Source organism: Carica papaya, chromosome 6 (assembly GCF_054855325.1).
Source record: "Carica papaya isolate Zhongbai chromosome 6, ASM5485532v1, whole genome shotgun sequence".
NCBI classification, from domain to species: Eukaryota; Viridiplantae; Streptophyta; class Magnoliopsida; order Brassicales; family Caricaceae; genus Carica; species Carica papaya.
In genome coordinates this window covers 5,368,440-5,386,174 of record NC_142314.1, presented here as the reverse complement: position 1 = coordinate 5,386,174, position 17,735 = coordinate 5,368,440, and the positions used below count along the sequence as shown (strand labels likewise).

The following is a 17,735-nucleotide window of genomic DNA, read 5'->3' as shown; positions in this document are numbered from 1 at the left end:
TGTATGTGCTATCCATGCGATGGGGGGGGGGGGGATCTGTTTTACTTTTCCTCAATAATGACATAAACAGTATCGCACGATAAAACCATACAAATGACCGTTCGAGCGTATCTGTAATCTTTTATGTGTGTGGTTATATTTCGAAATGAGGATTAATATTCAAGTACATTTATAACTTTCGAGAGTATGAGAATATACAGTTGAGGTTTATATATGATATTTGAGAGAATTCATCAGATCGATCAGGAACATATGAAATAGTAAAAATAAGAATATGAATTTTGCACTGAAATATTTTTATTGCTTTTATTTCTTACTGTGTGTTTTGCTTAAAATTTTATTTGGGTTGAGGGAATGAGAACACTTATTGAGTTGGTGAAACTCATTAAATTTCACATTGATATTTAAAAGAGAAGAATAAAGAGCCAGTACCCCTGTCATACGAGTAGAACCAGTAAAATGGTTATTATTTTGTATATTTTGTGCATATTCGAAAAGTTTTATTTTATTATATTAGACTCTAAATTCTGATTTCATGTTTTGTATATATAATTACTGTACATACCACATAGGATACTAGGTTATATTTTAAATTTTTTATCTATGGATGTATATATTTTATGGGCCTACTGCATGAAATGATATGAATAGGAATTGCGTCTAATATCGAGTATCGTGGCGTGACAAGATACTGGTACTAATTCTTAAATTACAAGAATACCACTTAGAGATGGAGCCTAAATGAGACAAGTTAAGCAAACAGACGAGACAATACATACTCACTACTTAAGTGTTTGGTCTCCATCGCCAACATATATATATATATATATATATATATAAGTCGAACTATGCAATACTAATGGGCTTTGTAAAGCATGTATGTCTTAACATTATCTATCATAATTAAAATAATACAGTCATCTTTATAGCTATGAATCGTGTATCTACTACATCCTAAATAGAAGTTGTTGAAACTATGTCATTATTCTATGAACATGATATCAGTGCAAGGCTTGGTATTACAAACTTCCAAGTTGAATGTATAGTCTTTATATACATCTAAACCCATGCAATCATTTTTTCAGAGTTAGGATTACTATTGGTATATGTTATCTTATTTTTCTTTTGCAATTTGATTTTAGTTTTTTTATTTGGATTCCTGAAATTTGTAATATTGTGTAATGTAATTTATTTAAAAAAGCTTTAAACGGCCATGATTCTCTTATTTCTTTCTGAAGCCTCTTATTTTCTTGACTCTTATGTTATAGTATAATGGTTATTTATTGGTTTGATTGATGAAGTGATTTATTTTCTCATAAAAAAGATAATAACTTTATATTTTTATAGAATTTGGTAATAAAAATCTAAATTTAATTTATTATATTGAATTATGAAATAAACATGCAAAAGTGCATTCAATTAAGTTCGTGTGACTCCTACCTACCTTCATTCAACTCAATTTGACTTTATTTAACCATATATGACTATTTGATATAAGATAATTCTATTTGACTCCATTTAATTCTATTCAATATGTGCCACATATCATAAGTATAATATTGATAGAATTTTAATTAAAAATATAGTAAATTATATAAGATTATCATTTAAATTAAAATTATATGGCGATATTTGCTACAATCTTAAAAACCTATGATAGTAGTTATGAACTTTTTTCTTATTTAAAATCATAAACGAGTTTACTAATAATGATATAAGATATATTTAGACTTTAACACATTCAATCAAAATTATTGAAGTCAAGTGATGTTAGTAATAAATTACTTGAAAAATGAGATGAGAAATATTTATTTTTACACTTTAAAATATTTTATTTTTATTTAAACGATGATTATGTTTATAAGTATTTTAAATAAAAAATAATAAATCAAATTTATTCTTATTTTTTAAATATTTTTTATTTTTAAAATATTATATTATTTTATGTATTGAAATTATACAAAATTGTAAAATAAAAAATTTAAATTATTTTTACAAGTAGATAAGCTGAAAAAAACATGTAAAAAAATTGTTTTTAATGCATGTGATTTTGATTATTATAAGCATATATATATATATATATATATAAAGAATGAGACATAAAAACATATGAAGAAAAATTAGAGTGTTTTTGTTAAGACATCAAATAAAAGTTTTTTGTTTTGGTATTTCAAACTCAAAAAATGCCAAACTCATTTTATTTCTTATATAATTACTAAAATATCCAAAATTAAATTTGATGAGACCACATGAGTCATAATCATGGAATGATGATGTATGCGAGCATGCACATGACATGCTCCGCTCATTATAACTCCCCCAATATATAATAATAAATTGAAAATTTAACAATTTACCATTTATGAAATAAAAATTTAATTTTTATAAGAAAAAAAAAAATCATATTATGTTTATATAAAAAGTAAACCTAAAAATTGAATCCAACCCATAAGGAATTTTGACGTCCGTGACAGAGAAGCAACACTCTCATCTCCTTCTCTCTCCGTGCAGCATAAAGAGTGTGGAGTGCAGTACAGACTGAATGGAGTGAAGCAGCGAGGACCAGAAAGTAAGTGGAAGAGAAAGTAAAGGAAGACTCGGTTACTGAGAGATAGAAAAAGGGTTGAATTTGTACGGAGTAATCTATTCAATTAAAAGATTGAAGGGAAACATTTTAAAAATTGAAGAATCAGTGTCTAATATTTTATACTAGTTATAGCATTATAAGACAAAATAATCTCCTGTTTAATATTATATATTTTGAGCGGCTTTGTTTTGGGTTTTGTTTTCTTCTGAGATTTTTTTTTCCTTGGAGAGTCAACATCTGCTCAAAATTTTATGGACTGCCGCGACTGTGAGTTCTTTCTCCTCTTGCTTGTTTAGGTATGTTTTTTTAATTTATGTTTTTAAGAATTGAAGAAGAGTTTTGAGGTTTGGGTCAAGTGTAGATTGTGAATTTTGTGAAATTAATATGAAGAGTTGTTTGTATTCTTATGCATGTGTTAGCATTTTGCTCCTTGGTTCGTCAAATGCAGTGTGATCGATGTTCTTTTCTTTCGCTGATTCTCATTCTTTGGATTTCGGGTTTTCTGTTTGGTTGCTGGGAAAATAAATGGATTTTTTTAAACTGCTGCTTTGATTGTCGGGAATTCGGTTGTTGAGGATTGGGAATGGAGGATGAACTCATTGGGCTTGGTAATGGTTGCGGTATTAGGCGCAATTGGTTGATGGTCTAATATTTGGCTAATTTTTTTCGTAACCGGACAGAGCTACTTCAGATAGGAAATCCTAGTTATTGCATCTCATCTTTCTTTCGATTTTTTCCAGTTATTTTTGGAACTTACTATTGTTAACTTCAATTTCCCTGGAGTTTGATATTACATCTTTTGAATTTTGAATCTGTCCATTATGGCATACAGCTGGTACATCAATGTGTTTATATGTAAACATATTTTTGTATTTATGTGAGTATACCTAATTTTATGGATGATTCATTCAGGGTAAACTTTCTATATTTGTAGGTCAGTTCGAGCCTTTGTTGTTCTAAGCTCAATATATTCTTCAAAGGTTGGCCTCAGGCTGTTGCAAAAATTGCTGTTTTCTTGGAAATGATTCTGGAATGTTCATGAGAAAAGCGTGGCCCACTGATTGCTTTTCCCAAATTCCACAACCTCTCTTGTCGTTCAGGAGAGAACTCTTCATTTGTGTGCAAATTGGTGAGAAATTCTAATAAGGGGCTTTTAGGGTTGCATATGTTCAGCAGTTGGGTTCAGCGAGGTTTGGGTTTTGCTCCCTAACTTCCAAGATAATATCATTTGGATGCCTGGATAGATTGACTTCGTTGAGTACGAGGTCAGTTTGCTGGGTTTCACACGTGTTTTAGTTTCATGTTTGACAAGATGGTGCCATCTGGGTCTTCAAATCCAATAAGTGGTGCTCAATCTATCTCACCTGCTCTTTTGCGATCGAATTCTACCATTTTGGGTTCTCAAGGTGGTCCTATTCACCCACAGACTACATTTTCTTCACTCGTTTCACCACAGTCACAGTATAACGTGAATTTGATTGGGAATACTGCCAACGTTTCCTCTCTTCTCAATCAGGGTTTCGCTAATGGGGGTGCAAACTCTGGCCTATCTGGTTTAGGTGGTTTTCAAAGGGGAAGTTTTGATAGTACTGCTGATTCTGATCCATTTTCTGTTGTTGCAACTGATGTTCCGTTCAGTGCTTCTCCTTCACCGTTTGCATCAGCAAGCGTGGCAAATTCTGTTTCATCTGCCCAAGTTCAAAATCAGCAACTATCAAACTCATCTGGAAATCCTGTGCTAACTACTCATCAACCATCTCAAGTTCAGCAATTTGACATGCAGAAATTCCAGCTTGCACAGCAGTCTATGCAGCAGTATCCCACTTCCCACAGCCAACCACAGCAACGGCAACCTCAGTTCCAGTCAATTCAAGGGGGGTGTGGTGTTGGAGGTCATGTAAAGTTGGAGCCACAGACTATGAGTGATGCAATTGGTCCACAGCAACAGTTGCCGCCTTTGAGAAACCTTGGGGCAGTGAAACTAGAGCCGCAGCAGAATCAGATTGGACGGGGCGTTGGAGTTGTTAAATTGGAACGCCAACATTCCGATCAGGCAATGTTTTTGCAGCAGCAGCAACAACAGCAGCAGCAGCAGCAACAGCAGCAGCAGCAGCAACAGCAGCAGCAGCAGCAATTCCTCCAGTTGTCCAAGCAGTCTTCTCCTGCTGCTCTTGCACAGATGAATCTCCTGCAGCAGCAGCAGATTTTGCAGATGCAGCAACAGCAGCAGCAGCATCAGTATCAGCAGCAGGTGTTGAAAGCATACCCTCAGCAGCGGCCCCAACTTCGCCAACAGTTTCAGCAACAGAATATGCCTGTTAGATCTGCTGGTAGGCCAGTTTATGAACCAGGAACATGTGCTCGGCGTTTGACTCAATTAATGCATCAGCAGCAGTGTAGGCCTGATGTATGATGCTTTAATCCATTGGATGACCTTTATTCTTTTTTTTTCTGTTGATTATTAAGACAATCATGTCACTTTTATGCAGGATAACAACATAGAGTTTTGGAGAAATTTTGTCGCTGAATTTTTTGCTCCCAAGGCAAAAAAGAGATGGTGTGTTTCTCTCTATGGGAACAGCCGACAAACAAATGGTGTTTTTCCACAGGTATGAGAAACCAATTGATTTGCAGTTGACAGGGAAGAGGACAGGGTTTTTCAGATGTTGGAATAGCATTTTCTTGATGGAATGCGTTTTATATGAATTTCAACTTAACTAGCACAACATTTTTCATTACTATTTTTGAAATATGTTAGGATTGTAGAACTTTGCGATGAAATTGCTCCTTTGCAGTACAGTTTGCTCTCCAGAGATATTGCTGCATTTACCTTGATCCTGTCCTTGGGTGGCCAATTACGTTGCTTATCGTTATCTGTGCAGAGAGTTGAGTTGGCACAAAGTTCTAGTAATAGGACAACTTTTGAAGAGAATGGCCAAATTACTTCGAGTAGAGACATCTGAGAGCAAATTTTTTGCGGATGGTCTAATGGTCATACTTAAGGGGAATTACTAGACCTGGTGGACCTTTTCTCTTCTACCTGGTTATATGGGATCCATTTTAAAACTGGTGGCAGCCTTCATACTTTCTTAACACATGCATTTCTCTTGTCTATTGAAAAAGTAAATGGTTTCCTACAGTGTATTTCTAGAAAAGGAAATGACTTTGGCAGCAATTTCTGCTGGTGAAAGGGACATTACACGGATCTTTTAGGACAGTCTATTCAATAGTTCAATTCCTTCTTCAGGAAACCTAGGGTTTGTCCTTTCAGTCGAAAAACAGTTCATAAATCAAGTTCTTTTTCTGACAACATCACTTGGAACCTTCTGAAGTTCTGATCATAGAAGAATGACTTCCATGGGGTGAGTAAACAAGTATTCATGCCTCTATTTATCCTTTGCTTCGACTTAGGGTGGGGGATGACTCTTGTTTCGTATTTCTGAAAGATACTTGCTATACAGAGTCCTGTCTCCACTCCACTTAATGTCTTCGCCTCCTCATGTCATCATCCTATTACTCCCTTTATTATTCATAAGGTTCTCATTTTACTTGGAATTTTTATTTTAAAAACAAAAAAATAAAAAATAATGAGAGTGAGACTTTTGACTTGGCAGCCTTAATTAATTTCCTCGAGTCTTTCCATCCTTCACCTAATTCTTGTAAGGGAGCTAGGTCTCTAGAGTTTTTGGGTTCATGTTCTTGGAATCTTTTTCATCTTCTTGACTCCTAACCCTATTGCTGGTAATATAGTTTTTACTAATTCTTTTGGCAGGTGAAAGTCCCCTCAAAGATCAAGTTTATTTATCTAGATTTCACAACTTAATAATAGTGAGACCAAATTGTCTGCTTTAGATGCAATGTTTGTATAGAGCTATTTTCTGGATATATGTGGATGTGCTATGAGGTTTTCATTCTTCATTCTTGTTTCATTCTATGTGAGCATATTAATCCTCTGCATTTTTTTCTTTACTAATAATATATCTGTTTCTATCTAAAAAAATAAGTAAATAAAAAGGAAGAAGACAACCGTAGAGTGCTTTCATTTCTCACTTTCTTTTAACATACATTTTGCTATCATCTGTCTCAGCTTTAAGCAAATAAAAACCTTAGTCCAAAATAAACCTTAACATTAGGGATCAACAACCTTCAGAAAACATTGATTAAGGGCATCATTTTGAATAGAAGGGTTATGGGTTAAAAAGGCAAAGAAAATTTGCAAAAATGATGCTGGAGGAAAATAACGACCAAACTCTACCATCTAGAGTTGAAGAGAAAATGACCGATTCAAGAACTTGAGTTAGAGAGAGCATATTAACAACATAAAGATCATTCAAGTTTTTATGAAGGAATAGATTGCAATAGATGATTGTCAACTTGGAATATGAAGTGAAGAGGAGTTTATAGCAATAGGAAGGTTATCAAGATGAGGGGATGGGTAGCTAAAGGGAGATTACCAATCCATGGGCCCCCCAAAGCAAAATAGGAGATCCACTTGCTATTCTCAACTTGGTCAATGGAAGAAAAGAGTCATAAGTTTGAGATATTGCTTTCCAAGGCTTTTGTAGGAAATAGAAAAACCAGTTTTTAACTTATTCCAATCTGACTAAAGCTTCTCATAACCTTAGCCAATAAGGACAAATTTTTTTTATAGAAAAGAAGTATTATTAAGATAAAAATGGAATAATTACAATTGCGGATAATTAGATATCCTCCTGGAGTCTCTACCAAAAAGCTCGAAAAAGCATAAAAACAAACTTACAATCAAACACGCTAGGGGTAAAAAGTTGTCGCTCCCCAGTTTCTATATAGCATAGAGTGGGCAATATCAGAAAATTTTCCATGGGCCTTGCTCATAGGGATGCCAAAAAGATTATCCTCTTCCATAATCTTGATTCAACAAATAACAATATTCAAAGGTCCTCCAATTCTGAATGATGGTAAGAGGATTGATTAAGGGCATCATTGTTGGGTTATGTACTGAAAGAAGGACTTCCAGTTATATATTCTGGATGGTTTCAAGGTCCAAAGTCTGCAATCGGGTTGTCGCAAATACATATAAGGTTCTAGCAGGGTTAACAGGGTTAACAAATCATCTGTCTCCCTATAGGAAAGGCTCACAGAAAAAAATTGGAAGTCCTAGGCACAAAGTTCCTAATGTCCATGTCCCTATCCTTCCTAGAACAAAAACACACCTCCCATACTATTAAATGATCTCTTGAAACATCTCCTGCACCAGATTAGAGGAATGTTCTTGTTGCTTTCTCAATACTGTCAACTACATCCCTTTGAATTCTTAATAGAGAGAAAAAAATATAGAGAAAAACTAGAAAGACATTCTTGAATAAGAGTGGCTATTAACCATGCTTTTTCAGTTGAAAAACTAGTAGCATATATATCTTGCATCGCATTGCAATGCAATGCAAACCATCTTGCATGGACTCTACTTGCATTTTACTAGAAAAGTACTTTCTCTCCATGTGTAAGAGGGAACAAGAAATAGTGGTCTAGTGAAATCAGAATCGCCCCCAAGAGGCAATAAACAAAACATTATAACCAGTAGGAGAATTCTAGGAGAAGCTTTGGGCTTGGAAGAGCATTCATGACGATAAGAGTTTTGGCCTTTTTTTTTTGAAATAAAAAGTAAACTCTATATTAACAACATACCTACAAAACGGGAGTACCACTCATGTATAAAAGATTTACAATAAAGTAAGTATTTCAATGACATTCCCAAAATCCTCATCACTAATAATGTCGTGACTTAATAAAATGGATCCAAAATAATTCGGTCATCCATCTTTTAGCCTAGAAAAACTACTTTCCTCACACTCAAAAGCTCTATTATTCTTTTCTTTCCATGTAACCCAAAAAACTGTTAAAGGAATTACATAGCTAAATTGTTTTTAACATTTAAACCATCCCAAGCCCAAATCTCTCACCCAACCGACCCAGATGACCCAATAATACCCAAAATAGCATACACAAAAGTCCACAGTCTGTAGGCAGTCGGACTCCATAATAGAAGGTGATTGCATGTTTCCTCCGCCTTCAAACAGCAGTAGCAAGCATTGACAATGATGCACCCCTTCCTCTTCAGCTTATCTAAAGTTAATATCTTTTCCTAGCAAGCCTCCCAAGCAAAAAAAGCAACACGAGGGGGAGCCTTAGTTTTCCAAATTTGTTTGGCTGGAAAAGGGCATTCAGCAGCATTATTCTTCAAGCACAAAAAATTGTAGAAAGAAGACACAGAAAAGGACAAATTTTTTTCCAAAGTCCACAAAGGCAGATCATCACCAGTAGAAACAGTCAAGGTGGCCAGCAACTATAACAAATTTTCATATTCTCCCAACTCCCCATCATTCAAATTCCTGTTAAGATTTATGGACCAAACAACCATCCCATTAGAAACCTGATAAGCCGCCTCAACCAGCAAATTTTTGTTTTGAGCGATGCTGAAGATATTAGGAAATCTTCCCTTTAGGTTGCCATCTCCCACCCAATTTTCTTCCCAGAAATTAATCATATTCCCTTGGCCCAGCTTCCATTTTATACAGTAAAGAAAACACGATCTAAGCATGAGCATCCTCCTCCACAGCCCTCTTCCATGAGGAAAGGAGATTAGGCTGACGAGAGTTTTGACCTTATCCCTTTGGCTACCTTGTGAGTCATATAGAAAGAAAAGAACAGAAGAGCTTTCATTGGCATAGAATGGTCTTTTGATAAATTGAAAGACTCTTGGTTTCAGACCCTAGTTTTCGTGATTAGGGGCCATCCCCTCTATTCTTGTGAGGATTTAGGGAACTTATTGACTTGCTAACAAAATTGTAAACCTTTTGTATACGGTTGCATGCCTTGATGCTTTTAATACCATAATTTATATTATATTTCAAAAGAAATCAGAACTTCAATCATTATATTAAGACATTAAAACAATTGCTATCAAAATCATTCTCTCTCTCTCTCTCTCTCTCTCTCTCTCTCAATTTCAAGCAATTCTTATGAGTTCTTTGGGTGTTTGCAATGTTATAGAGAGATGTTTTTGATTTAAATATTCAATATTGGCTTCTGCTTCTTTTTCTTTTGGGTTGTTGGCAGGGAGGTGGAATTGAAAAATGGTCTTTAAAATTATTGGCAAGATATTCCTTAACATTTGTGCTTTTGTTTTCTTCATAATGTGAGAGAATTTTAGAACTTTAATCGTAATGTTTGCAGGATATGTGGCATTGCGAAATATGCAACCGCAAGCCTGGTCGTGGTTTTGGTATGTTTCTTCTTGCCACTTCCTTTTATGTGTTATTTTCGAGCAACTTACAAATACTTCTGAATTGATAGCTTTTTTTGAAAAAAAAAATTCAATTTTTAAAATCTCTTTTTTGTGTTATTGTTTGATACGTCATCTTATTTTCTCAATGATAGTTAGGGACAATCATAAATATTTGTGGAAAGGTAATATTTTGTTACATTAATTTCATCTCATGTAAAATGCAACTTCTGCTCTCTCTCCCAATTGCGCATATACCACTCATTTAATATTCTTTATTGTTAAAAAAGAAAAGTGCTGGCTTGGATAAAGATCAACTCCCAAAAAAGTAAAGGAACTTTTACCTTTCTCCATTTCTCGCTCTCTTTCTCACTCTCGTTGGCACTAGAATTGAAGTTGGTTGTGTATGGTAATTATTGTTATTGAATTCTTTTTGCATTGCAATTCCAGAAACAACTGCTGAGGTTTTTCCCAGGCTATTCAAAATCAAGTATGACAGTGGCACTTTAGAGGAGCTTCTGTATGTTGATATGCCCCACGAGTATCAGAATGCAAATGGACAAATTGTCCTTGACTATGCAAAAGCGATACAAGAGAGTGTGTTTGAACATCTTCGTGTAGTGCGTGATGGTCAACTTCGTATTGTTTTCTCCCCAGATCTTAAGGTTTAAATTTGTTAAATCCTCTGCTCTCTGTGAGTTTTTCAAATCCTGATTGTTATTGTTTGACATTTGTTTTTATATGATTTACTCAATACTTTCTAGATCTGCTCCTGGGAGTTCTGTGCTCAGCATCATGAAGAGCTTATACCTCGAAGATTGATCATTCCCCAGGTGATGATTCTGATTTTTGAAAGTTTTGCTCAATTTAATTGGGAACAAGCATGAAGATATTGCTACAGTTGATGAATCTCGGACGCATTATTCAAATGATTAGGATTTGATTTCCTAGTTACTAGAGTTTGAGAGGCAACATGTAGAACTGCAAGTAAACTGCTTATGACTGAAATGCCATTTTATAGATGAAGGAAAAATTTTATAGACCTGTTAGAGAAGGCTAGCTATACTGTGTGGGATATGGTGTTGGTAGGTATTCATATGATAAGGATGTTGGAGTGAGGTGCGACAATATAGGAAATGACCCTACTTGAGGCCAATGATCTTGGGAATCTCTCCCATATGCCTATTTTGTCTTGCTTACTATTGCTTGTATCTCTTGGCGATTTCTTCTGTGTTCAATTATATAAGGAACATTGTCAAGTTTTCTTTATGGATTATGATAAATTGAAGATAATTGCTTTGCATACAGGTTGCTTTTTTTTTTTAAATATATATATGGGGTGACTTCTTTGGTGCTTTTAATACTATAATTTTTATTTAAAAGAAGATAATTGTTTTAGAACATGGACAATTTATTCAAGCTCATAATTCCAGGTAAGTCAGCTTGGAGCTGCTGCGCAGAAATACCAGGCTTCTGCTCAAAATGCATCATCCAACTTATCCTCACCTGACTTACAAAGTAACTGTAATATGTGAGTTATTCTCTAGTAGCTCTTCTGATCATTTACTATAAGGGAATAACGCTATATCTCCAGTTCCCGTTCCTCCCTCCATTTTCAATGGCTTGTTGCTCTTCAAATAGCTGATTTCTCTCTCTAACTACTTTTTAATATGATGAAACTTGCATGCTGTGCTGAATCACCTCTTCTCCTGTATCTTCTTTTTCCTTATTTACTTTTCTGGCTAATGGTTCTCAAAGTAATCCTCCCTTAGCTTTGACCATATTTTCACAGTCCTGGGTGGAGATATTGTTATCTTGCATTTTTTAGTATCTCATTCTCTCTCTCTCTCTCCTCGTCTTTTTTTTCCTTTGTACCTGTGCATGCATTATATATGCTCAATCACTAGTGCAAAATGTCCATTTGCATGGCTGGGTGTGTTTGAGTACACATCCTTGAAATACTGGAGAACTTAGAACTGGTTGATGGTCAGATTTCATTATTGGTTATCATAGGATTTTCTTGCCTACCAAATGGGTAAAAACTAACAGTATAATGCATATAACTCTATCTAGCAAAGATGGGACAAATGGTAATTTCCTATTTTTCTAATTCTTAAGGCATAATTATTTCAATGTTTTTAAGTCTAATGATTTATATAAAATAAGAGATATAATATAATACACACATTTAGTTTTGTTTTTCTTTGAAGATTGTGTCTTTTGACTTCATTGGGGAATTGTTATTATAGAGTTTGTCACCACAGTATAACTTTATAAATGTGCAAATTACCGTTAAAACTTTAAAGTACCAATCACAGATTAGATTGGATTCTGAATTGATATCTTATCCTCCTTTTTCTACTTGTTTTCCTTATAAATAAACTTTCTTCTTCTATCAAAAGGAAAAAGATAAGATATTGGATTCTTAATTAACGAATGTTTAAAAGGATCTTTTTGCTTCCTAAAACTGTTCCTTTAATGACATTTAGTGAAATATAAAATTATTAGATTGATAGTTTTTTGGAAGCAAAGCAAAGGAGTTACAAAATTTTATGAATCATTGATAATGTATACATAAGAGAGATAACCATGCTGCCAAGGTTTACACGTGAGAGTGGGTATAGCTAGACCGTTGTACAGCACAATAGACAGAAGATCTTCTAACTTCTACCTGAATTCATGTTGTATTTATTTGATTCTTATTTTGTAGTAAAAATTCTAACTTATCTTTCGTATATATTATCAAAATGTTGATTCTTTAATTTTGAATGTAGTAAAAATTATTTTATGTCAGTTAATCAAGATCCAAGTTGTTCATTTGAACTTTTAGTTAAGTTCACTTTTTAATGGATATTAGATAGTGGAGAACTTTGATGTCACAGTGATTCTTTGAATCTGCCGCTCAAACTTTAACTTTATGAATAAATTCATAGATATTCTAGTGCTATACTAAAATTTTTGGCCTGGTTTGTGATACTACTTTGATGATGTGTTATTTACTTTCTTCTAACAACCCGAATTAATTGACTATATGTGTAAGCAAATTATGGAAGTATTTGTTAAAACAGGTCTTGCTTTGGTTAGTTCAGGTGTTGGCCGATTCATATTTGAGTCATTGATTGACAATGTATGAATTTGTTTGGAACTTTATTTTGATTCTATGTTGTATGGTTCCACCAATCAATTTGAATTTTCCAGGTTTGTTGCATCAGCTCGTCAATTAGCAAAAGCCTTGGAGGTGCCTTTAGTGAATGATTTAGGATATACGAAAAGATATGTACGGTGCCTTCAGGTATTATGTAATACACAGCTCATTTTTGTCGTACTCTGAATTCTCTAGAGTGATGTCCTTTACCTGCTTTATACCTCTAACTTTAGCATGTGGGGCAAGTATTTCACTGCTGTGAGGCAGTTCGGACTAACATGGGTATTTTCTTGTGCATTGATCATGAGACTCTCTATGCATGCATGATCCACAATGCCTACAGTCCAAGTTTTGGCTATATGTTACAGATTTTATTCACGGTTAAATAATCTGTTTCAAATTAGCAACTGATATTTGGAGTCAGAAAAGGCAGATACGAAATTTCATCTGCAACACTGAGTGTATTGATAATCTCTATGTTGCACAGGAAAAAGGAAAACAAAAATAAACGGTGAATGTCTTTCTTAGGGAGATTGATAGTGGTGGTATACAAATGTCACATAAAAGAATTACCTGATTTAAGGATATAAATGGACACTGCTAATTCTTTGATCATATTTTGCTTCTAACATCTAAATATATCGTAGGACTGAAGCAGTTAATTTCATTAAATTTCTCATATTGGAGACTAACATATTGAAACTTCCCAAGATATATTCTATAGTTTCTTTTTCAGTCACAAGTGGAGAATTAGTATTGAAAATGCAAGGGTGCTTATATTGATAACAAGAATAAATACTGGCATTATTTGAAGTTTTTATATCTACAAATCATCAAGATTCAGTCCAAACTAACTAGATTTAATTTCTTTTTTAAGGAAGATCTAACCTGTTGTTGCATATTTCTTGAAGTTTATTTTCTTTTCTTATATAAAACAAAAAAGGAAGAACTAATCCTGTATGAAGAATCAAAGGCTAAAATACTGTTCGATTAAAAAAATTGGGTTATGAGTTTCTGGAACAGATTGCACACGGTCTAACTGAGTACTTCTTGGTACATTTTGTGGGCAAATTGCAGATCTCAGAGGTGGTTAATAGCTTGAAGGATTTAATTGATTATAGTAGAGAGACAGGGATGGGACCTATGGGTATGTCATACAGCATTCTACATTTTACCTATTTATAGTTATCATTTATATTATTTCGAAAAAAATTGTCATATATATTACCTGCTTTATTAACTAAAATTACTGATTGCTAGTGATGGTACTAGTCAAGAATGAAATATGTGTACTTTGTATGTTATGCTTTTAGAAGACATTTAGTATTTTGATGTGCATGCAAAGAAATTACTTTCTTCTTTTTAGATAATTTTCTTCTCTAATGTCTGCATCTTTGATGAAAACATAATGTTTTTGTTTTTTTGAGAGAGTTCTCTTTAGTTGAGTTGGGTTGAATGATTTCCAAAAGAAGGATATGCTGGAGAGGTAATTTTAGCCAGTGATGGGTCATTTGAAAAAAAAAATGATGAATCATACTGCCGGTAGTACGAGGGTATATTTCTCTTCTTTATGATCATAGAAGCTTCTTGATCAAATACCTTTTCCTTTGCTTGTCTTCTCCTTGATCGCTGATTTGTTGTCGATACCATACTATTTTTCCTTAAAATCTTTAAACACTCTTTTGATTGCTAGGGAATATTGCTTTAAAATGTGCTTGGATATTATTACATCTTTGGATACGAAGGTTATTTCAAAAAAAAAAAACAGACATCTTCGGATATGAAGGAAAACTCACAGGAATTTGATAGTTCAAAATATAATGATGTATTCCTTTTTTAGCAATAAGTGTTATGGCTTCTCCTTTTTGAGTTTCCCAGGGGATACTTTATTTTTTGAACTAGATGACGCCCACATTCTGGATTGTCTGCTAGATGTAGGAAGCTTGGTGGGATTGTTAACACCTAGTCCAGAGTGTTAATCTCCAGACTTGTTTTGATAATTTGTCATTCTATCTGCTCAGATTTCAAGGAGTATTAACCGTTATTAGTTTTGATGGCAAAAATAGACCATCACTGGCTTTTGGAGAGAGTCCTTACAATCTGCTTTGTGTGTAATAAATTGGAGTTATTGATGGTTCTGGCTTGACCAAATTATGATGCACTAATACCTACTTGCAGATCAATGAGAGATAGTCACCTTGTAAACTACAATAATTGTTAGGAGTGACTGACTATCTTTGTTCAACATTATGGGGAATGGAACCTGGCCTGGTTTGTAGTTACAGTCTGGAGAACCTTATGCGCTTTAGATTGTGAGGAATTTGACTCAAGGTTTTACCCCTGATTGATTTTAAGAGTTTGAGCTGTACCAGCTTTCTCCTAGGAACCTGAACTCTATTTTCTGTCTTCCATTTGAAGCGAGTTACCTGCATCATAAGTCCTTGAATTTGATATTGCCAATAGGGAGCTGCTCTAATTTGAGGTAGATTGTTCTTGTGAGAACAAGGGCCAACAGAGTCCAGGGTCTCTCTGGAGCTAATCAATTTTCTGGGAAGATCACTAGCTAGGTGGTCTTTTGATCAGGATATGATCTTGTTGATGCAGAAAGGCATCAATGACAGGCTTGATTGTTGAGCCAAGGAATCTGTTAAAGAGGATGCAAGATGGCATCAGAACCTTTTTAGTCCATATTCTGCTAGGCTATTTGAACAACTTTTAAGCAGATTCTTTCTGTCGCCTTTGTAAAATAAAACTGTGCTCTTAATTAAATGAGTTAGCTCGGTTATGGTTGAAGGTTATTGATCTCCACTTTTCCCCCTTAAGAATATGCTTTTCTTTGATGAGGTCCTCATGGTATTAGCATGTAAATTGCTTCTATTAGTCATGGATAAGTGTAAATTCCTCCTTGCTGCACTGTGTTGTGAGTGTTTGAATCAGAGTTTGTGCCAGAGATGATTGTGAAAAATCACGGTGGATTTTCCCTTATATTCCCAAGCGACATACCTTCCAGCCAATGTCTTATCAACTTAAGATAACATTTTAGTTAAATTTTAATTACTAATGTGTATATAGGCATGTGTATGTGTGTGGAGATGAGTTTGATAAACTCTTGATATCCTGCTTTTTATAAGTGTGTATTTATGTGTTTGCTTAGCCAAAAAGGAGTAATGTAAGGTTGTAGCATACAATATCTTGCTTCTCTTAGTATTCTGTTTCTTTTGTGTGAATTGCAATACTGGTGCATCTTATAGTGACACATTTTCATTTGATAATACATCATTGATTTCTTCTTTCCTCAGAAAGTTTGGCCAAGTTTACTAGCAGGAGCAGTCAATTACCAGGGGTGCTTGGTTCTTCTCAGCAACCTGAGCAGCAGCAGCTTACCTTAGAGGACACAAAGAATGATCATCATCCTATACAGGCAACTGCTGTCCAGCGTAATAAAAGCAACAGTGCTACAAATATAAGCAATTCACAGGGTGCGACATCCACCTCTACATCTGCCACCAACATTGTTGGATTACATCGCCAGAATTCTATGAACTCTAGAATTGAAAATCAGATGAACAATCCAAGCAGTCCCTATTCTGGAGCCCCAGCTCAGATCCCATCAGCAGGTTCTTCAACTACTCTGCCACCAGCTCATCCCAATCCCTCTTCTCCATTCTCTTCTCCGACTCCGTCCTCATCAATCAATCCTCAGAGTACCCATAATACCTTGGCAGCATCAGCGAGTGCAAATCACATAAATTCTGCAAATTCACCAGCACAAATACAGCTGCAACAGTCATCTCAGTCAAATGAGGATGACCATGAATCACCAAGCTCTGTTGAGAAAATTATACAAGAAATAATGATTTCTTCACAGCTTAGTGAAGCTGGTAGCCTGGTCGGTGGTAGTTCTGTAGGGAATAGCACAAAGAACTTTAATGGACTCCCACAGATTAGTCAGAATTCTCTTACCAGAGGCAATTGCCTGGGAGGAAATGTGAATAACAACTTAGGTACAGGTGGTGGGGGTTTTGGGAATTTAGGAGGTGGGATTGGTCTCTCTGCCAATTGCAGTGGTATCAGAGGTGGCCTGGGAAATAACCCATCAAATTTGGCTGGAAGGATGGGCATGCCTATGCTGCCTCAAGATGCTGGCTTGAATCATCAGCAACAGGAATTATCTAATAATAGGTTATATAATGGGCTTGGGACTGCAAATGGCTTCAACGATTTTCAATTTGATTGGAAATCTCCCTGAAGAGGCTTACTGATCTTTATCTCCTTTTCTGAGAGCTTTGTGTGTTTGGAGAAAATGAGTATTTCTAGTGGTGCTTATGCATGTGAATCTTGGATTGCTGACTGCCTTTGAGATTTGAAGCCTTGGTTTAAGTATCCTTGACTTCTCCTACCTTGGTGGTGCTGTTATTGAGAAACAGAAAGAGTAGAGAGCTTTAGTCTTCTTCTGGACTGCCTTGTGAACTGGGAGTCTTCATGAGTATTTTGTGGAGCTGCCTGGATCCGTGTAAATATGGATATTTTCATGCTAGTTACAGAGGATTTCTTCTTGCTGGTACTGATTTTATAGAGATGGAAGAAATATGACTTGTGTTGTTGCATATTAAGGAAAGGTTTGTGATTTACATCTGTTTCTTTCCCAACCTAATCCTTGCCTTTTTGTTCTGTGTGTACTTTTGCTTGCGGGGTGACCTATTGGAGGTGTTTGTGTACGTATATCGGTTTTTTTTTTTTAC

General features: G+C 34.9%; 1 protein-coding gene across 3 annotated transcripts; it reads left to right on the top strand.

Annotated features, from left to right (window-relative positions):
* Positions 1-2,434: 2,434 nt before the first annotated feature.
* On the top strand, positions 2,435-17,624 carry LOC110816090 (transcriptional corepressor SEUSS-like). 3 transcript variants are annotated; one of them, XM_022044133.2, is made up of 10 exons: positions 2,435-2,569; positions 3,522-4,994; positions 5,077-5,196; positions 9,800-9,848; positions 10,299-10,513; positions 10,613-10,681; positions 11,282-11,379; positions 13,047-13,140; positions 14,071-14,140; positions 16,293-17,624. In XM_022044133.2, exons 2-10 carry the CDS (start codon positions 3,888-3,890, stop codon positions 17,240-17,242), a joined length of 2,772 nt encoding a protein of 923 aa, XP_021899825.2. In that variant the 5' UTR covers positions 2,435-2,569; positions 3,522-3,887; the 3' UTR covers positions 17,243-17,624. The 3 variants fall into 3 exon arrangements, with proteins under 3 accessions (XP_021899825.2, XP_021899824.2, XP_021899822.2); XM_022044132.2 differs by having other exon boundaries at positions 2,443-2,854; XM_022044130.2 differs by having other exon boundaries at positions 2,443-2,883.
* Positions 17,625-17,735: the final 111 nt, after the last annotated feature.

What these genes read in the sequence shown, in the direction of transcription:
- LOC110816090 (XM_022044133.2), top strand. Translation starts at nt 3,888, where the DNA reads ATGTTTGACAAGATGGTGCCATCTGGGTCTTCAAATCCAATAAGTGGT. An exon ending in TTTTCTCCCCAGATCTTAAG is followed by an intron (nt 10,514 to 10,612) that starts GTTTAAATTTGT and finishes AATACTTTCTAG; the next exon opens with ATCTGCTCCTGGGAGTTCTG. An exon ending in GACAGGGATGGGACCTATGG is followed by an intron (nt 14,141 to 16,292) that starts GTATGTCATACA and finishes TTCTTTCCTCAG; the next exon opens with AAAGTTTGGCCAAGTTTACT.